Here is a 16,847-nt window from a genome sequence, read left to right on the forward strand (position 1 = left end):
CCACGGATCAAGATCAGGAGTAAGTTGACAAGACTTACGAGTCGTGGGGGGGAGCTCGAGTGTTCGAGAGACAGGGTAGGCAGGTAAGTGTATTGAAGAAGAATGTTTATTCGTGTGGAGTGACTGAGGAACTAATCTGGAGGTGGACACACTCCAGCTTATATACAAAGGATTGTGCATTGGGATTCAGCAGGCATCGCCAATCCCCTAATAGGTCATACAGTCCCACACCATCATTTTTCCTCCTCCACCTTGCTTGGTTCCCTTGACTTTGTTCAAACCGGGACGCTTGTGTTGCGGCCTCTTGTAGTAATACTGCCTGCCATAGGACCCAATCCTGCTGATCGTGGTCTCATCTGAGAACATTACATTCTTCCAGTCTTGTACGGTTCAGTTCAAATGCTCCTTGGCGAAATTATATCGTGCATCTATCTGGTCCGATGTAAGATCTGGTTTCTTTTGTTGCACGTAGCTCTTCAGACCTTCCATGGTGATATAGTTTCAGGCTGTCCGTGTATGCAAATTCACTCCTTCCGCCGATTGCACAAGTTGCTGTCCTTCACGAAGTGTTGTAAGTTTGGCAGTGTCGAATTGGCGAGCAAGGTATATTCTAGTTGTCTTAGAAACTATTGAAGGTCGGCCAATTTCTGGGTCCGGGATATTCTCCTTGATCCTCTTCCGAATCCTCTGCGCCGATGAGACGGATATACCGAGTTCTTTAGACACTCCATTGCACGAGATTCCATGTCAAAAATAAACGATCGTGTTTTGGATGATATCTTTTGATAAAGGCGTCATAATGACTTGAGTGTTCGTCAAAACGTAGAAGAACAGTAGCTGAAGGCGAAAATACATGTGGTAGGAGAGTGAAGCGAGAGAAGTTATGATGTTGACTATGACTCCGACTTTTTTTTTGAACAGGAAAAAAGGGATGCATTGAGCAAATTCATTTCGGAAAGCAGTTTCATAACGATGACAAATTTTATTTTCATTGTAATCACTATGAATGATGCTGTGAAGGAGAGGAATGTCTAGTATGAATTATGCAGAGGGTTAATGAGATGTGGATGGAGAAAAGGAATGAGAATGTCATAATCCTTCAATACGTGAATGTATTTTTTCCAGGACTGTATATCATCCGCTTTTTTCGATAACATGTTCGATGAAATACATGGAGATTGTTACAGAATGTGTAACAACAACACGACAGATGGGAGTGGTTGGTGGAGAGATAGTTACTTGTTAAGGTTAGGAGGCTGGAAGCAGTCCAGAGGGTTGCGTGTGCAGAAGCCTTGGTTCAGAGGACCAGCACGGACGCCACGGAGGACCAAGCGCTCACGCCAAGGCAGCAGGCGGAGGATGGCATCAGCACTGGTGAGAGCCTCACCCTTGGGGTTCTCATAACCGGACCACAGACGTTCGGCAAAAGCAGCAGCACGGGGCCACAGACGGTCCTCGATATTGTTGGGATCCGCAAGCTCACCCCACATGGTGGCCTCGGCACCCAGGATCAAGTCGGCCTCTTCCTTGGTCAGGTTGGCGCGCATGTCATACGAGTAGACGCGGTTCCAGTGATTGAAGCCAGCGCCCTGCACCTCGGGGTACGGGTTGGAGCGAGGACGGCCGAATCCAAGATCCAGGTACCAGAAGTTCTGGGCCGAAACGATCGTCCTGTAGCCCTTCTCGGTGACCTCCTTGACGCCCTCAGAGCCGATCCAGACTTGAATCACGGTATCCTTGGGCAGGTTAAAATGGTACTCGAGCAGCATTTCTTGCCAGACCATGACCGTCTTGTTCTTTTGGCGGACGTGGTCCTCCATGTCGAGAACAAACTCTTCAAAGAGCTGCATCAGCGTCTGGTTGTTCTTTTGCAAATGATCAGTAATGTACGTGTCGTTGGACCAGCACTGCATGACGACCTCGTCGCCCGCAGCATGGAAGAACGAGTCAGGGAAGAGCTCGGCCCACTCATTAATCAAGCCATAAACAACCTCCTTTGTCTTGGGATGGGCAATGTTGAGCTGGCCGGCGGGGGGCTGGACCGTGTAGCCAAAGTAGGGCTGGGTGTTGAGGCAGGAAGCAATCTCTGGGATACCTATGGACAAACAAACAAAAAATTACAGGAGCAGGGAGCGCGGAACATATTTGGTAAGAATTCTCTCTCAACTCTCTCACGATTTAGAGTGTTGTTTGCCCAGTCGGTTACGGTTTGACTGAATTTCAACTTACCATAGCCCCAGGCAGTGCTGTGGCCGGGAGCCTCCATCTCGGGAATGACACGGACGCCGCGCTCCTTGGCGTGCTGGACAATGTGCTTAATGTCCTTGGCCGTATAGACGTGGCGCGGCGAGTAGGCACCCTTGGCAGCAAGCTCGGGGTACTTCTTGGAGACGTAAGGGAACGAGGTCGAGTCAAGCATGTGCCAGTGGAAAACGTTGAGCTTGTTCCAGGACAGGGCTATGGGAAGCGGGGGGGAGGGGGGAAAGTGAAGAACACAACGGTGAGTTACACAAGTCGAGCATTCGATCCTTGCACTCATGGCGCATGGTCGAGCCGAGGGGTCATTGCTTACTGTCGATGATCTTTTCGATCTCTTGGACGGTGTAGTAGTGACGAGAGGTATCGAGCAAGATACCACGGTGCTTGTACGTGGGGAAGTCAGAGATCTTCCAGGGGACATTGGGGATGTAGTAGGAGCGGCGCTCGGGGTAGTACTGGACAAGCTGAGAGAGAGTCTCGAGACCATGGAGGGCACCATAGACAGTCTCGGCCTGGAGGACAGCCTTGCCACTGACGGGGACAGTCAAAATGTAGCTCTCGTCAGTGTCCATGTCGAGGTGATCGTCTGTGATCTTGATATCAATGACGACCGTGTTCAGGGACGAGCGGGAAGGCTTGTTGTCGGTAGTGGACCAGTTGTAGGGGATCATGGGATAGTCCTCCTTCTTGAACATGAGATCCTGGTAGCGCTTGATGGATTTAGAGATGATAGGCTGGCGAGCACCCTTGCCCTCGAAGCGGATGCGCTCAGAGACCTTGAGCGTGTTGGAACCACGCTCCCAGTTCTGGGGGAGGGGCCAGATCCAGGGCTGCTTGACCGGGTTGACGGCGGGGATGCCCTGGATCACCTGGCTTGGAGGGTTGGAGGCAGCAGCAGAGGCTAGCTGGGCTGTGATGGCTGTCAGGGCAACCGCCGCCACGCACAGCAAGGACGAAAGACCGGCGTGCATATGAGGTGAAATTTATATACAGCGAAAAAAAAAAGACAAAAGAGGAGGAGAGGAAAAGGAGAAAAGGGTGGGGATGAGATGGAATTGGAACCCAACGGCTAGTCTTTATATAACAGCGAGGGATCTTCCTCGACAAGGTTTCGAGGCTGACCATTCCAGGAAGCTTTAGCGTTAGTATTGATCGTTATCTAACGTGACACAAAGAGATCTTCGTTTTAGCCCCCACACACATCCACACCCACAAAGCGGCATTGAAGGGTATTGAAGGAAGGGGGAGAATAAGATTGGAGGTAGATAATTGTTCCCCCTGGCATCCACTTCGTCTTTGAAACCTCGAAGGCATGTTTCCTGCATTCCACGGAACAGTGCCAAACAGGCACTCTCTCACCCCGCGGTAGAGCCTAATTGAGGTTTCTCTCTCTTCTCTCTACCCCTGCTGGTACTCGACAAAAAGTGGACGGTTAGTGGTGTTGCAACCATCTTTCTGCTTTCATCCTCTCCCCTCCTACTTTCTCTTCCGTTCCTGGAGTCGATGCCCCGGATTGAACTGCTTTCGTTTTCATTTCTTCGAGCCCAACGACCGGCATTTTGATGTGGCGTAATTGGTTGTGTCCATCCGGAAGCGAACACAAACAGGAGCCATAATATTATCTAGTCTCTAGTCTTTGGCCTAGCTGCCCCAACCAACTGCCGGGATGGATTGGAGGATAACATCTAGTTGTCATGCGCCAAAACAACAGAAAGTGTATCTCTTTCCAGGTACACAAGGTGTGGCGATAAAAAAGATCAGCTTGCATGGCTGAACCCGCACCTAAAGTAAGCCTATGATCTGCAGAGGAGAGGTCAAAAAAGCTGGGGGAGGGGGAAAGGACAAGCGAGGAGTGAAGCGGCGTTAGCACACAATTGTATAGTCCGTGGTCCTGCCTGCAAAGGAAACGATCTCCGTGGAAATGGGGGAGGAGGTACAAAGGAGAGCTGAAAACTTTGGGAAAAAAAGAGAGTCCCCTCAAAGGAAGATTGTCCTTTTTCTCCGGATGACTCTTCGCTTCCGACGGCATTAACAACTGTGTATTTTGATGCGCTAACATCCATGTCCTTGTGTTTGATGGGCGAAGAACTGGCAGGGGAGATAGATAGCCTCTTGGCCATAAAATAACTGGGCTACTTGGCTTGGACAAGGCGGTGAAAGTATCCACCCGCAGCAAAAAATTAAAGACCTGTGTCCCTCCGACTACCGCCACCACACACACCACCATCTTGTACCACCACTACCGACAAGCCTACATCCCCCCACGTCCGCCTCCCTATACGCGTGCGCCGCACCCCATGTCCTTCCTTCCGTAGATAGTGCCCCGTAAGTACCCTCCCACAGAGAGAAAAAAAAAGACATAATTGCTCGGTGGCTGTAATAAAAGATCCCTCTTTTGTTCTCATTGACTCCTGGTTCAAGTATACTTCGCGCTAAAGTCTCATACCCATATGAACTTTATTTTTTGTATATAAGAACTCCATCCTCCATGGTTCTGCTCTCTATACTTCACATCTCCAATCTTCGATTGAACACTACTACAACACTGCATTCCCCTTCATATTCACTCTCAACAACTTGCTCCTTAACATAAAGTCCCTGCCGGAATCAATCAATCCAAAGCATTTGCGCTCTTCAAACAAGGAAACACCATTCGTGAGATCTCCCAGACCCTCCGTATATCGATCGGAATGGTATCCAAGATTAGGGGACTGTACAAGTACTATATTCCCATCAAGGAAAGAGGCAGGCCTTCAAAGGTTTCCAAAACCACGAAGACTCTTTTAGCCCGAAAAATGTCAACCGGAAAACTTTTAACTCCACATGATGATCAGGAACTTGTCCTTTCGACACAAGATGTTCGAGTCTATGTATAGACCATCCGGAACTATCTTAGACAGCAAGGGTTGAAAGGATACGTCAAGCCTAAGAAGCCTGATCTGACGGACGATCAAATCGAGAATCGGTACAAATTCGCTCGCGACCATTTACATTGGACTGCAGAGCAATGGCGTGATATAATGTTCTCGGACGAAAGCATAATTAGCAGGATAGGATCCTTCGGAAGTGAGTTCTACTACAAAAAGCCCGAAGACAAAACGCTCAGGACATTTCAAATCAAGAAAACCAAGCAAGGTGGCGGCGGCAAAATGATGATCTGGGGTTGCATCACCTATTACGGCGTAGGGGATGCCTGTTGGATCCGGGACAGGATCGCCGCTGAGGTGTATGTGGATGTCCTCAATTCCTATGTTCTCCAATCCAGGGATTGGTATGACATGGATCCGACAAAATTTGTTTTTCAGCATGACAATGCCAAGGTCCATACCGCAAAAGCCGTCAAGAAGTTCCTTTCCAAGACCAAGATCAAAACCCTGCGGTGGCCTACCAACTCAGCAGGCCTTAATCCGATCGAGCATGTGTGGAGGCATATTAAACGCAAGATCGGACATTGCCCAAAGGCACCAGCGAACATGGAAGAGTTATGGGAGAGAGTGCAGGACACATGGACAAGTATTCCCATAGACTTTATCCATAAACTGTACGACAGCATGCCTCAGCGCATCGCGATGGTCTACAGAAGTAAGGGAGGCTTTATCGAGTATTAAAGGAAGAATGATCGGAGATATCAATAAAGGAATTGACAATCAACGTTTATCCAAAAAATAAAGTTCATATGGACATGCGACTTGAAAATCGCATAGAATTCCACACAGCAATCAGATCCTTTTCGAAACTCGCATAGTGATGGATGTGGCGCTTAGAAAACTTCGCTTAAAGTCAGATAGGAAAAGTCTCCGGTTCCTGCATCTTGTGCCAGGCTTTGACCGCTCTACGATGACCCTGTCCCTATTGGCCGCCCAACTGGAAGCTCGTCAAGACGCGTCAGGAATAGATTGCTCAGAATGATTCTTCAACAACCAATGAGAACAGTCCCATCAAAATAAGATTAATTCAAGCACTACACATTCATGAACCTCCAAAAACGCGTCGATACTGTCAGGAACAACACAACCACCACCACTCACTCCTCTTCCTTCAGAAGCGACGACTATGAACAACGCGAGGAACACACATCGGCACAGGCGCCCTCATGACCTAAATCCCCATTCGATGCTACAGAATCACAGATAAGTGAAGGTTTTTAGTCCAGGAATTGCGGACAGTCGACGGCATTCCATAGTTTCTGTCCTTCTGCCATTCCAATATTAAACATCTATGAAGAACGAAAACACGATAAAAGAATCTTCTCTTTTCACTGTTACACGTGGGGGCTGTGGGCCAGTCGGTACTTGCTGCCCCTAGTTCCTGCTTTACGGCAGCATCCGCCACTATCATGAGAAGGATGCTGCTTCATTCTTTGTGGAGCGTGAGAGTAACCATCGTGTTACATGAAGCTAGACCGCAATTTTTTTTTCAGCTCTTCTGGTCTTGTTCATATTGCATTGTACACAGCCTTTATTATTCTTCATTCTTTATTCTTTATTCTTTATTGTTGCTGTTGCCTCTTCCTGGCACAACGAGTACCAATATCGAATGGAAACGTTGAAGCTATCTTGACGAATGACTCTAGTGCCTCTAATATTTCTTGGAGCTCATCATATCTGTTAATCATTCCAACCATTTGTACCTTCAGCAGCAGACCCTTCACCAGAATTGGAAAGGCAAGCGCCAACACTGTCAGCGAGCCAGAGCTAGAAATTCCAGATAAATCGACATCCCCACCTCTTCATGCATTCATAGCGACGTTGCTTTTTGATTATTCCATATTGGATCTTTCACATTATCCAGTGAAGAATTAGACCTAGTCCGCACACAAAGAGTATCAAGAATTGAAGTAAGATAGTTCAGGAAAAGTGTTCAATGAGAAGGGTGAGAGAGTGCAATTAAATTTGGGGTGGAAAGCTATCGTGAGGTATTGCGCATTTATTTTCTTCGGCCGTGCAATTCCCCACCGCGCTTCATCAAAGGAGGATCATCCTTGAGGTTTGACAGATATTCAAGGAGGACTGGAGGGGTGGGATGGCTGACAAACAAGAGCAGCCTCTCCAGTAGTAGTTGCGAAAGGAATTGTAGGAGGCAATGCCATTTGAAAGGCCCGACAGGATGAATGTGGAGGTCAAGACAGAGAGAATGTGTGGAGTGGGGAAGAGAAGAGATTAAGGTCACACCGAGAGTAGAGTGACTGTGTGCTTATACAGCTGAGCCATAGACCCATGGGGAGGGAAGAAAGGGGAGAAAAGGCGCTGAATTGCGGGTGGCCCCCTTTCTTTATCCCTTTGACCCCTTTGGTTCTTCATCAAAAACCTCACCAATAAATAAGGCTTCTCCTCGACATCACGGATCCACATCCCCTTTGGCCGCCATGGACCCCCATGGCCCCATCAGCCAGCACCCCTTCGACGACATTGATCCCATCCGGCCCCTGAGGCGCCACCCCCTCGACACCATCGCCTCAAAGGGACCAAACCTGTCGACATCATCTCTTACCCAGGAGACGACGCATCCCCCTCCGCCGTCGAGTGACTCCTCATCGAGCGCCAGCAGTACCTCGTACTCTCAGTCGCACCCGCAGCCTCATACTTCTCATCCTATCGCGACAGTGAACACCCACAGCACTCCCACCATCGCCAGCAGCACCAGCAGCGCCAGCAGCAGACAGCCCCATCACAGCCATAGCCATAACCAACACCACGGCAGCCACCACCAAGTGTACTCTCCTTTCGCTCCACCGGTCGCCCCGCTTCAGATATCAGCATCAAGTCTCGCCACCAGTGCCGCTGCCCGCTTCAGCCAGGCTTTCTCGCCTCTGCTATCGGCTCGACGAAAATCCACTGCCATTGAGATACCCTCAACACCGGACAAGCACAAAACCTTTTCTTACGGACTGTCCAGCTCCGTCCACACCAGTCCAGGATCGTTCCAGGGCCTCACGGAAGGACGAGGCTTGACCAGCCACAGCCAGGAACACTTGAGCTTCACTGGGGCCCATCATCTGCAGCATCCCAGCAGTAGTAGCAGCAACAACTCGTCACATTTTGAAAGCAACCTCAGCAAGATTACGTCCTTCAGCTCTCCTCGGTCCTCCAATCGATCCCGAAAGACGCACCCCGGAGGGATCGCACACGTTCCCGAGGAGTCGAGCTACGGATCGTTTGTTACTCCACCCCATACCGCGACGGCGTTCCATGCTGGACTTGCATCGCATTTTGGAATGGGATCCTCAAGTAGCCAAAGCCGCGATTATCATGACACGGGGCACAAAGAAGGCAAAGGAAGCATCGTCGGTAGTGGATCATCGTCAGTTGAGAAGGCGCTCAAAAAAGCCAAGGTATTCCTGGACGAAAAGGCAAAGCCGAAAGCTCGTGCCAACTCGCTGTGGGCCTTCATTGGTAAGGGGCCATCGCAAGAGTCTAGAATATAGTTGCGTTTGACTAAAGAAGAGTAGCTCATGTAAGCAAGTTCTGATATATTCTACTCTTCCATAGATGTTACCTTCGAGTTCGACCAGGCGAAATTTTTCCAGGAGCATGCAGATCAAGTCTTTACTGTCACGCACGACTCGTTCTGGCACCAAGTCGACAAGTTCAAGCTAAAGCCAGATCGCAACAACGCCCTGCAGAGCAAGGAGGTCCTCGCGGTTCAAAAGACACTGCTTCTCCTTCGTCTCATCTTCTTGTATCTGCCTGACAGGATGAAGAATGGCTGGCACAGACGACCAATTGGTAAGTCATAGGCCAATTTAAGCTTACGACTTTTCCACGAGCACTTGCTGTTTACTAATGTACCCTTGGTTATGCCTTTTTCGTCACTATATAGCAAACATGTTGGCGCAGGTTCTATGTCACAAGAATCACCCTCGCGTTCGCATCTTTGGATTTCGATTGCTTCTTCTCTGGATCAATGATCAGACGGTCGAATACCCCGAGGCAATATATCTATTTTCCAACGCCATCTCGCTCGACCTTTTCATGTACGACGGAGAAGACCTGTCAGTCGACCATGCAAACTCATCCCAGACGAGACTGCCAGTGTTGAGCACAGGAAGTTCCGGGCGAAGAAGTGCAAGGCAGGTGTCTCAGTACTTTGAGTTGGCACACCTGAACCTCAACCAGGAGCTATTGCAGTGTAAGTCACACTGCGTTTTATGCGAATATATGAAGTATGGGGTAAAGGCGAGCCCTACAATTGTCTAACCTTGCCTTGCGTTCTATTAGCCGATGGTCCACCAATCTGTCCCAGTCCATCACCTCCGACCTTCCAGGATAGCATTCAGCTCTTTCAAATTTTCCTTGGCAACATCGTCCGTATGTCGTATGTAGCGGCAGGATCAACACCCCCAGCAGGAGAGCTCGAGTCCATTAATTCGCATTATCCACTAGAAACCGACGGCGAGATGGGCGACGGCATCGCTGTAGGGTTTGGAATCGACGCGGGACTGGCTGCAGCCAGGTTCATGTTCGATATCATCAAAAAGTACTATCTCGTCAAGGTGTTTCCCGAATGCGCACGATCGTTGCAGCTTATCAAGGACGAAGAAAATGGTCCGTTTGGGTAAACATACTCGTATGAGCTATAGGCTTTAACAATCTTGCTGTCCTTGGTACTAATCGTCTGAACCTATGCCTTCGACGACGCCGAAATAGAATTTGGGTATAAAGCCTGCCCACCAACGATTCTCAGGACCATCATTAGCTTCATCATCCAGTACTGTCTGGACAGTAATGAATTCAACTCTCCTCAAACCTACACCTCCCCGGCAACACCTATCCTCAAGTCTATTGTTTACTCATCCGAAGTCAATCGGGAAATCATGCACGAAATTGTACGGCAAGGACTGAGTCTGCCACCAGGACACCTGCAATACAAGGACATCGTGCGAGGTGCTGTGCATATTGTCGGTGTCTGGTGTCTGAGTGGTGAGGAGGAACGTCCTGTATTTCTACGTAGCTCTTCAAGTAGACCACAAGTTCCCTCTAGTGTATCGATTACCTCCCTTGGCAGCCAGGATTCAGGAACTACACAGCAGAGCGCACCGCAAAACACGGCCAACGAGCCCTACTCTATGGCCAATTCATTCCTTCAGCGATACTTCCAGCTTCTGACTAACGTCTTTGCTGAAACCTCGGTCGCACTACACGATCTTGGTTCTAATTCATCATCCGACGCGCTGGGGTCAACCGGAAATCAGATGAAGCTGGACTCGGACGCCTTATATCATCTTTACAAGGACATCATAGGCCTCTTTAGGGCTATCATGGCACGCGGTCAGATCGAGATGGACGCAAAGAGTTGGGAGGTTCTATTAGGATCGTTGCTCGAAATCCAGCGCAGGGTCATGGGCATGCATGAGAGACTCTCGACTATTCTATCTGCATCCTCAATCGACGACCTGACATCGCTTATCATTGAGGTATGCTGACTTTGTGGCGCTAGTATCCTTGAAATCAATGCGACAACTGTTTTAATCCTAGCATCGGTAATTTTGGCGGCGAAATTATTAAAATTATAGACCGTTCTGTGCGCTCATTCGAGATGCCCGAACGTAGCGGAGGAACAGTGGATTGCTCTGCGGAAGATGATGATCGACGGTCTTCGCTTTCCTCAGACAGTCACTCAATGGGCTGTAAGTGCTATTGCATCGAAGGACATGAAGGTTGGACCTGTGAGACGATTTTGAAGAGCTATATCTAACATTCGGCGCTTCTCTCTTGATGGCAATATCTTCCCACCTTTATAGAAATGGTCTATACGGCTGACCCACATCCTTTCGCAAGAGGTTTTCCAGGTGGATCTGGAGGCTCAACCATCTCGACCACCGCAGGCGTCCGCAACACGGCATATCCGCAAAATGTCGGACAAGTTCCGGCATTCTCGATTTCTTTCTTCAAAGACTGAGAATCCGATGCGCCATTCGATCGGCGGAGAATTGCTGTCATCCCAAGGAGTTTCCTATTCGCATCAGACATATCCTCTCTCTGGTTTGAGCTTACAGGAGAGATCTTCTCGTCGGGCCAATAGCATACACTATGATCCTGCGAAACAAGTCGGACCAAATTCTAATGCGAGTGGAACCCCTATGTATGCGCCTACACTTCTGGGGCATATGGGATTCTTACCAGGCCGAGAGGCGGGGCGCGAGAGCCAGCTGAGTATGAAGGTGGACGTTGGAGAAGTGGATGAAGAGGAGGCGTACGATCATCCCGGGCTACATGTATCTGCTTTAACAGAAACACCGGACGCGACGGACGAAAAGGTATGTCTAGCCAATGTGTTAAACAGCCGATGATATGAATGATATCGGTTTCTTATGTCTCCTGGCCGTGATCTCTACTGCAGCTGTCGCGTGCATCCTCGCTGTCCTTTCGTGGCCCGGACAGCCTGCATCTAGACCCGATCGTGGAGCGACTCTCCTCGCTGTATGGCATTTTTGCTGCACCGGAATTTGTAAATATCTCGATGAAAGCACGTTCACCAGATAATGTGTTGTCAATCTGGAAGAATATCGTTTGCTCTGTTGGCAATCCAAACCATATTCAGGTAAATTGCGCTTTAATATGGCCGCCGTGAATATTTTTCCTGCAACGTAGCCATCTTACTTTAATTATCTCAATGTAGATCCCTCTCGTGAAGACCGAGGTGATGCTTTGCCTTATCGATATCTGGGATTTACTTAACCAGACAAGGGCTTCGCAATCCCTCAACACAAAGCTCATTCCACCGCTGTATGACTTTGCGCCTTGGTTTTTCGAGGCTGCGAAAAGTAGCAGCGATGGGGGCGTTGGATTGCCAGCGATCTATGGTGGACTCTGTCGAATGATGAACCGTCGTTTCGATCAGGACTTTGATCCCGAGTACTATCAGCTGTTTTATGAAACCATCATGCAGGTAAAACTTTCAGCAACCGTAGAAAGTGTGCATTGACTTTCATGCTAGAATCGCGTGCTAACTATCAAGTTATTCGGTGTTCGATTACTATTAGGGGTTGCAAATTGACGATGCCATGATCGGGCACTCAATTCTTGCAAACAGCAGCCGACTTTTCACATTGTCGCTTCCCGGCAGCCATATCTTGGTTGTACCTTTCATGAGTGCAATTAGACAAATGGTAAGCGTCGTCGCCGGCATTGATCCATGCTATCTTCAATCTGAGCGTGGAAGTAATGTGTGCTGAACACCCCATCCATTCATCGGATCGTAATTAGCTGCTCAAGGACGGACACTTGAGAGACGGCGTCAACCATTTTATCAGGAAGCAGGCTATTGCCATTCTGTGCTCCGTCAGCATGCTGTTTTATGACTTTGGCCAGAAAGACTCGATTCATATTGCAAACCTCAAAGAGCAAGGGTTTAGTCTAGTAGACTTGTTACCTCACAAGGTCGCATTTTCGCGGTTGGTTCTAGATCTCACCTCGGCGGAAGCTAACGTGAAGCCATTAGGGAAATTCTGGGACACTCACAGCATGCTGATTCAACTTTGTGGAATGCTTGTTGTCAACGAATGGCGCTCCAGTTTGGAGACGTGCGATATTGGAACGGAAAGCGAGCTTCTGCTTTTGGTGTTGAATCACTTATACTGGACAGAGACCAGCATTGTGCAGAGTGCTGTTGAGGCGATCACGACGCTTGCAGGCATGTATCAAGACCATGAAGACAGTGGCTGGGTAAGTCGGGACGAAGCATGGAGTGTTCTGCATGCTGTATGCGCCTATCAATGGCGTCATGATTGTTAACTTACCCGATGTTTTTCATATTGACCTTTCGCGGCAAGTAGATTATCCTGGAAATGGTGCTTTCACATTTATTGAGCGCCATGCAGGAGCATTTAACGCTGTTCCAGAGCGATCCTCGCCGGGGACACACTATTGCATTACTATATCGCTGTTTGACGGAGTGGCTGATAGTGATCCCTGCCAGCATCTTTTCAGAGATCGAACTTTCGAAATGGGTCTTCGATGTGATTGAAATCGGCCTCTTATCTGCACCGGATCCGACTGGAGAGAACGATCGCAAGCGTGCATTACAGGCAACAAAGCAGCAACAGCAGCTGCTGCAACAACAGCAACAACAGCAATTCAACCAGCAGCAACGGCTTGGCGCAGGCAAGAAGAGAGGTCCAAATTTCAGGCACACAGGCCAAACGATTCACCAACACCATCGAGTCATGATTAGTACTGGTCCCTTAATTGACGTCGAAGTAGAGCAGCAGACGGTGAAGGAGGCTGCAGAAACGACTTTAGTTCACCTAGTACACTTTATGAACAACATATCGTCGCCTTATGAGTCTAATCAAGCTTTAGTCACAATGGGTATGGATACAGCTGGATTTAAGGCTGAAGAACAGTCTGCCGTTGGGATCGACAAGAAGAGCCATGGACTAGAAAATCAAAAGGTCTTTGCATTGAACGACTCTATCCTCATCACCCTTGAGGATGTGTCCACGGCTGCATCTATGGGCTTTCATCATCGGACTCGAGTCGTCATCCGTGACGAGACCGGTCGATATGCCTGGGATTCAGAGATCTTTTACAGGGAGATGCTCCAAGTGGACGGCGTTGTTCGACCGCGATCAGTCCAGAGGGCAGGGTCAAGAATGAGTGAGCGGTTTGGATCGGGCTCAAGAAGGCGCAAGAAGGAGATGGCCAGCCAACTTCTCTGGAGAGAAGGAATCAAAATCCGAGACGATGAGGATCATGGAAAGGCCAAGATTGATCCGTCCTCCGCCGTCACTGCTAATTCTCCACAGTCCGACCGCTCACTCGGTATGGAGGCGCTTCTCTGGGACAGGAATGGATCAAGAGGCGATGGCGATAGGCTGGATCAATTGTTGCATTACGTCAGCGACAGGCATCCCGACTGCCTCTTCGACGGCAAGACACCTCTCAACCAGCTCAATAATGGCCTCGCTTTGTTTACAGGATCTAATGGCAATGGTGGACATCATGCCGGAGACCGCGCGTTGAACAACGGTGGCAGCAATGGAGGTAACAGGAGATCGACGATCGATTTTGAGTTGGACCGACATGTCCAGGAGGAAAGCTACTATACTCGAATTTCTGATCCTCAAGCCCGTGCCTGGTACGACAAGCTACTGGAGCTGCGATCGAGTCTTATTCAATCGGACGAAGAAGCTGACGAGTATCACGGCTCAAACACACTCATGTCTCTGGTCGTCAACTCAACCTGGGGAGGACCCGCACCTGTGTCCACATCCACCGATGATCCGCAGCAGCAGAGGCAAGAAGGAACCGGAGCCACAGATTCGGCGACAACGCTGGATTATGAAGCATCACTTCATAGCACGCTTCATGACCGAGCAAAGCGCTTCTCCGGAAGAGAAATCCGGCCTAACAATTTACAACAAGTTGATGAGGGAGCGGCGAGATACAGAGGCACTATCGTCGGGCCTGGTCAAGTTCAACCGGGGAGTGTGTCTTTAATGGATGATCCACAGGACCCAAACGTCAGAAATCCAGAGAAGGAACTGCTAGGTACAGGCCTTCGTAAGGAGGATGCCTCTAATTTGGCCAAGGCGTTCCAACTAGCCCTGCCACCAGAGTCGGAGCGACCCTTGGACAATTCCCAGCAGAGCCGTCTGTTGTTGAGTCACCTTGGATTGCTGTGCTTTGACCGATTTCAGGAACACAACTTCGTACTTTTGAACCCGACGGCATCGTTGGAAAGGGACCTGAAGAGTCTTGACAAGAAGTCCGGACGCGAAACCTTCAAGGTTGCGCTTTTGTATGTGGGAGAGGGTCAGGAAGGCGAGCAGGCGATCATGCACAATTCCCAAGGAAGCGCTATCTACAACCGCTTCGTGCAGGGTCTGGGCTGGGAAGTTGAACTGGTGGACCATGCTGGATACATGGGAGGACTAGAACGCAACGGATCCAATGGTCATTCGGCGATGTATTACTGCACCTCGACCTTGGAGGTCATTTTCCATGAGGTCGTGCGAATGCCCACAGATCCGGATGACCCGCGTCAGGTCAAGAAGGTAACGAATATGCCCTGCATAATGCATGTTCTGAGAGTTCCTGTCTGATGTGGCTCATAACCATCTTATCGATGTTGGGAAATAGAAACGCCATATTGGAAATGACCACGTTCATATTGTCTGGTCTGAGCACTCTCAAGCGTACGATCGCAATACCATCGGAGGCGATTTTGGAAATGTGATTATCGTCCTTACGCCTGTTCCTGATCGTCGGTTGGGGAGCAATGGGGATGTGCGGGTTCATCACAGCTCTTGGACTTGTGCCGGGGCTAGAGGCGTTAGACATGTTCATTCGGAACTGGTAGCAGTCGAGGTCATTCGTGATACGAACCTGCCAGTGTTTGGACCTTTGATTGATGGAATGGTTATTCCGATGTCGCAGCTGAGCAGATTGGTCAGGCAAACTGCCATACATGGAGCCAGACTTGCAACAGCCCCACCTCCATTGCCTCCAACGCCGCCCTCGCTAGGATTTTCGGGAGCGATTGCTAGTGGAGCCACTGGCATTGGGTCTGGCATAGGCATTAGCACTCCTAATATTGGCGGCATAGCTGGCGCTACCAGCACTACGACGGCGACTGCTGTCGGCGGCAGCGGTGGCAGCGGACACAGCCATCGAATGAGTGGACTTCATTATGTTCAACAATCTACCTCAGGATCGACTATCAACTCGGCGATGCATGGGTATCAGTATCATCAGTCCAATCCAACCATTAATGTAGGATCTTCAGCGGCTGGAGGTGGAGCAGGAACATGGCAAAATCAGAGCAGTTCCTCTACTGCCGCTGCAGTGGTTGCTGCGGCATCTTCATCTGCAACAGGGACGCCGGCGACTCCTACGACGGTAATAGGAGGGACAGTCACGAGTATGCTCTTGGGTGCGAGCATTAACAGTCTGGTGAACGTAGGTAGCGGACCAAATGCGGCATCTGTCTCGTCTTTGCTCAGTAATACGGGTAGTGCAAATGGAGCGACTGGTACTGTGAGTGCCGCAGGTGGTAATAGTGCCACAGGAGGAGGAGGAGCAGCAGGAAGCGGGGTAGGGGGAGCCTCTGTTGATGGCGCTGTTACTTCTACAGCAGCATCAGGAGGAGCAGGAGCGCCAGGAGGATCTCTATCGACATCATCAAGCTTGGCAGCGAGTGTGAATGTACAGCAGCAGATATACACGAATCAGCAACAACAGGGTCAGTATCAACATCAACTGCAGCAGCATCAGCAGCATGGCCACTCGACAGGACACACTCTGCTCGGCCCACCGCCATCATCATCAAGTGCGACCGTGTCGTCAGCGTTTTCCGCATCGATGCTAGCCATGTCTCAGAATGTGCACCCGTTCAAGCAGCGAGCCACGACGATCGAGCAAATTGCCAGACGCCACAAGTCTGAGAAGTGGACATTCCAGCAGTTTATGGAACATGTCTTTGGATACTCCAATGCACACGCACATCCTCATCACACTCGCAGCCGCTGAGCAAGGTGATTTAAAATAATTATCTATGCGTGTAGAATAATGTTAATAAATCTCGTAATGTAATTGTACGCTGCTGTGCAAGAATAGTCTCCTCAGTTCTAAAAGAGTGCTTTCTTC

The 16,847-nt window shown here is 49.5% G+C and overlaps 2 protein-coding genes across 2 annotated transcripts; one reads left to right on the plus strand and one right to left on the minus strand.

Annotated features, from left to right (window-relative positions):
- Positions 1-1,080: 1,080 nt before the first annotated feature.
- On the minus strand, positions 1,081-3,296 carry BC939DRAFT_435743 (glycoside hydrolase superfamily). Its single transcript, XM_051553533.1, has 3 exons — positions 2,573-3,296; positions 2,230-2,457; positions 1,081-2,095 (listed from the first exon to the last, which is right to left on the minus strand). Exons 1-3 carry the CDS (start codon positions 3,228-3,230, stop codon positions 1,236-1,238), a joined length of 1,746 nt encoding a protein of 581 aa, XP_051417088.1. The 5' UTR covers positions 3,231-3,296; the 3' UTR covers positions 1,081-1,235.
- Positions 3,297-7,536: 4,240 nt separating this feature from the next.
- Positions 7,537-16,730, plus strand: BC939DRAFT_524765 (uncharacterized protein; the record flags this gene model as incomplete). The annotated part of the gene is made up of 13 exons (XM_051561281.1): positions 7,537-8,651; positions 8,748-8,984; positions 9,079-9,387; positions 9,477-9,803; positions 9,906-10,672; positions 10,772-10,885; positions 11,000-11,515; positions 11,599-11,799; positions 11,878-12,147; positions 12,242-12,367; positions 12,465-12,923; positions 13,034-15,256; positions 15,342-16,730. Exons 1-13 carry the CDS (start codon positions 7,625-7,627, stop codon positions 16,728-16,730), a joined length of 7,965 nt encoding a protein of 2,654 aa, XP_051417089.1. The 5' UTR covers positions 7,537-7,624.
- Positions 16,731-16,847: the final 117 nt, after the last annotated feature.

The sequence above is a fragment of the Gamsiella multidivaricata genome (assembly GCF_025024155.1).
Source record: "Gamsiella multidivaricata strain RSA 2152 chromosome Unknown BC939scaffold_3, whole genome shotgun sequence".
NCBI classification, from domain to species: Eukaryota; Fungi; Mortierellomycota; class Mortierellomycetes; order Mortierellales; family Mortierellaceae; genus Gamsiella; species Gamsiella multidivaricata.

Coding starts and splice junctions, on each gene's coding strand:
- BC939DRAFT_435743 (XM_051553533.1), bottom strand. CDS start 3,230: ATGCACGCCGGTCTTTCGTCCTTGCTGTGCGTGGCGGCGGTTGCCCTG. Junction 2,458..2,572: donor GATCGAAAAGATCATCGACA/GTAAGCAATGAC, acceptor CGCTTCCCATAG/CCCTGTCCTGGAACAAGCTC. Junction 2,096..2,229: donor CAGCACTGCCTGGGGCTATG/GTAAGTTGAAAT, acceptor GTTTGTCCATAG/GTATCCCAGAGATTGCTTCC.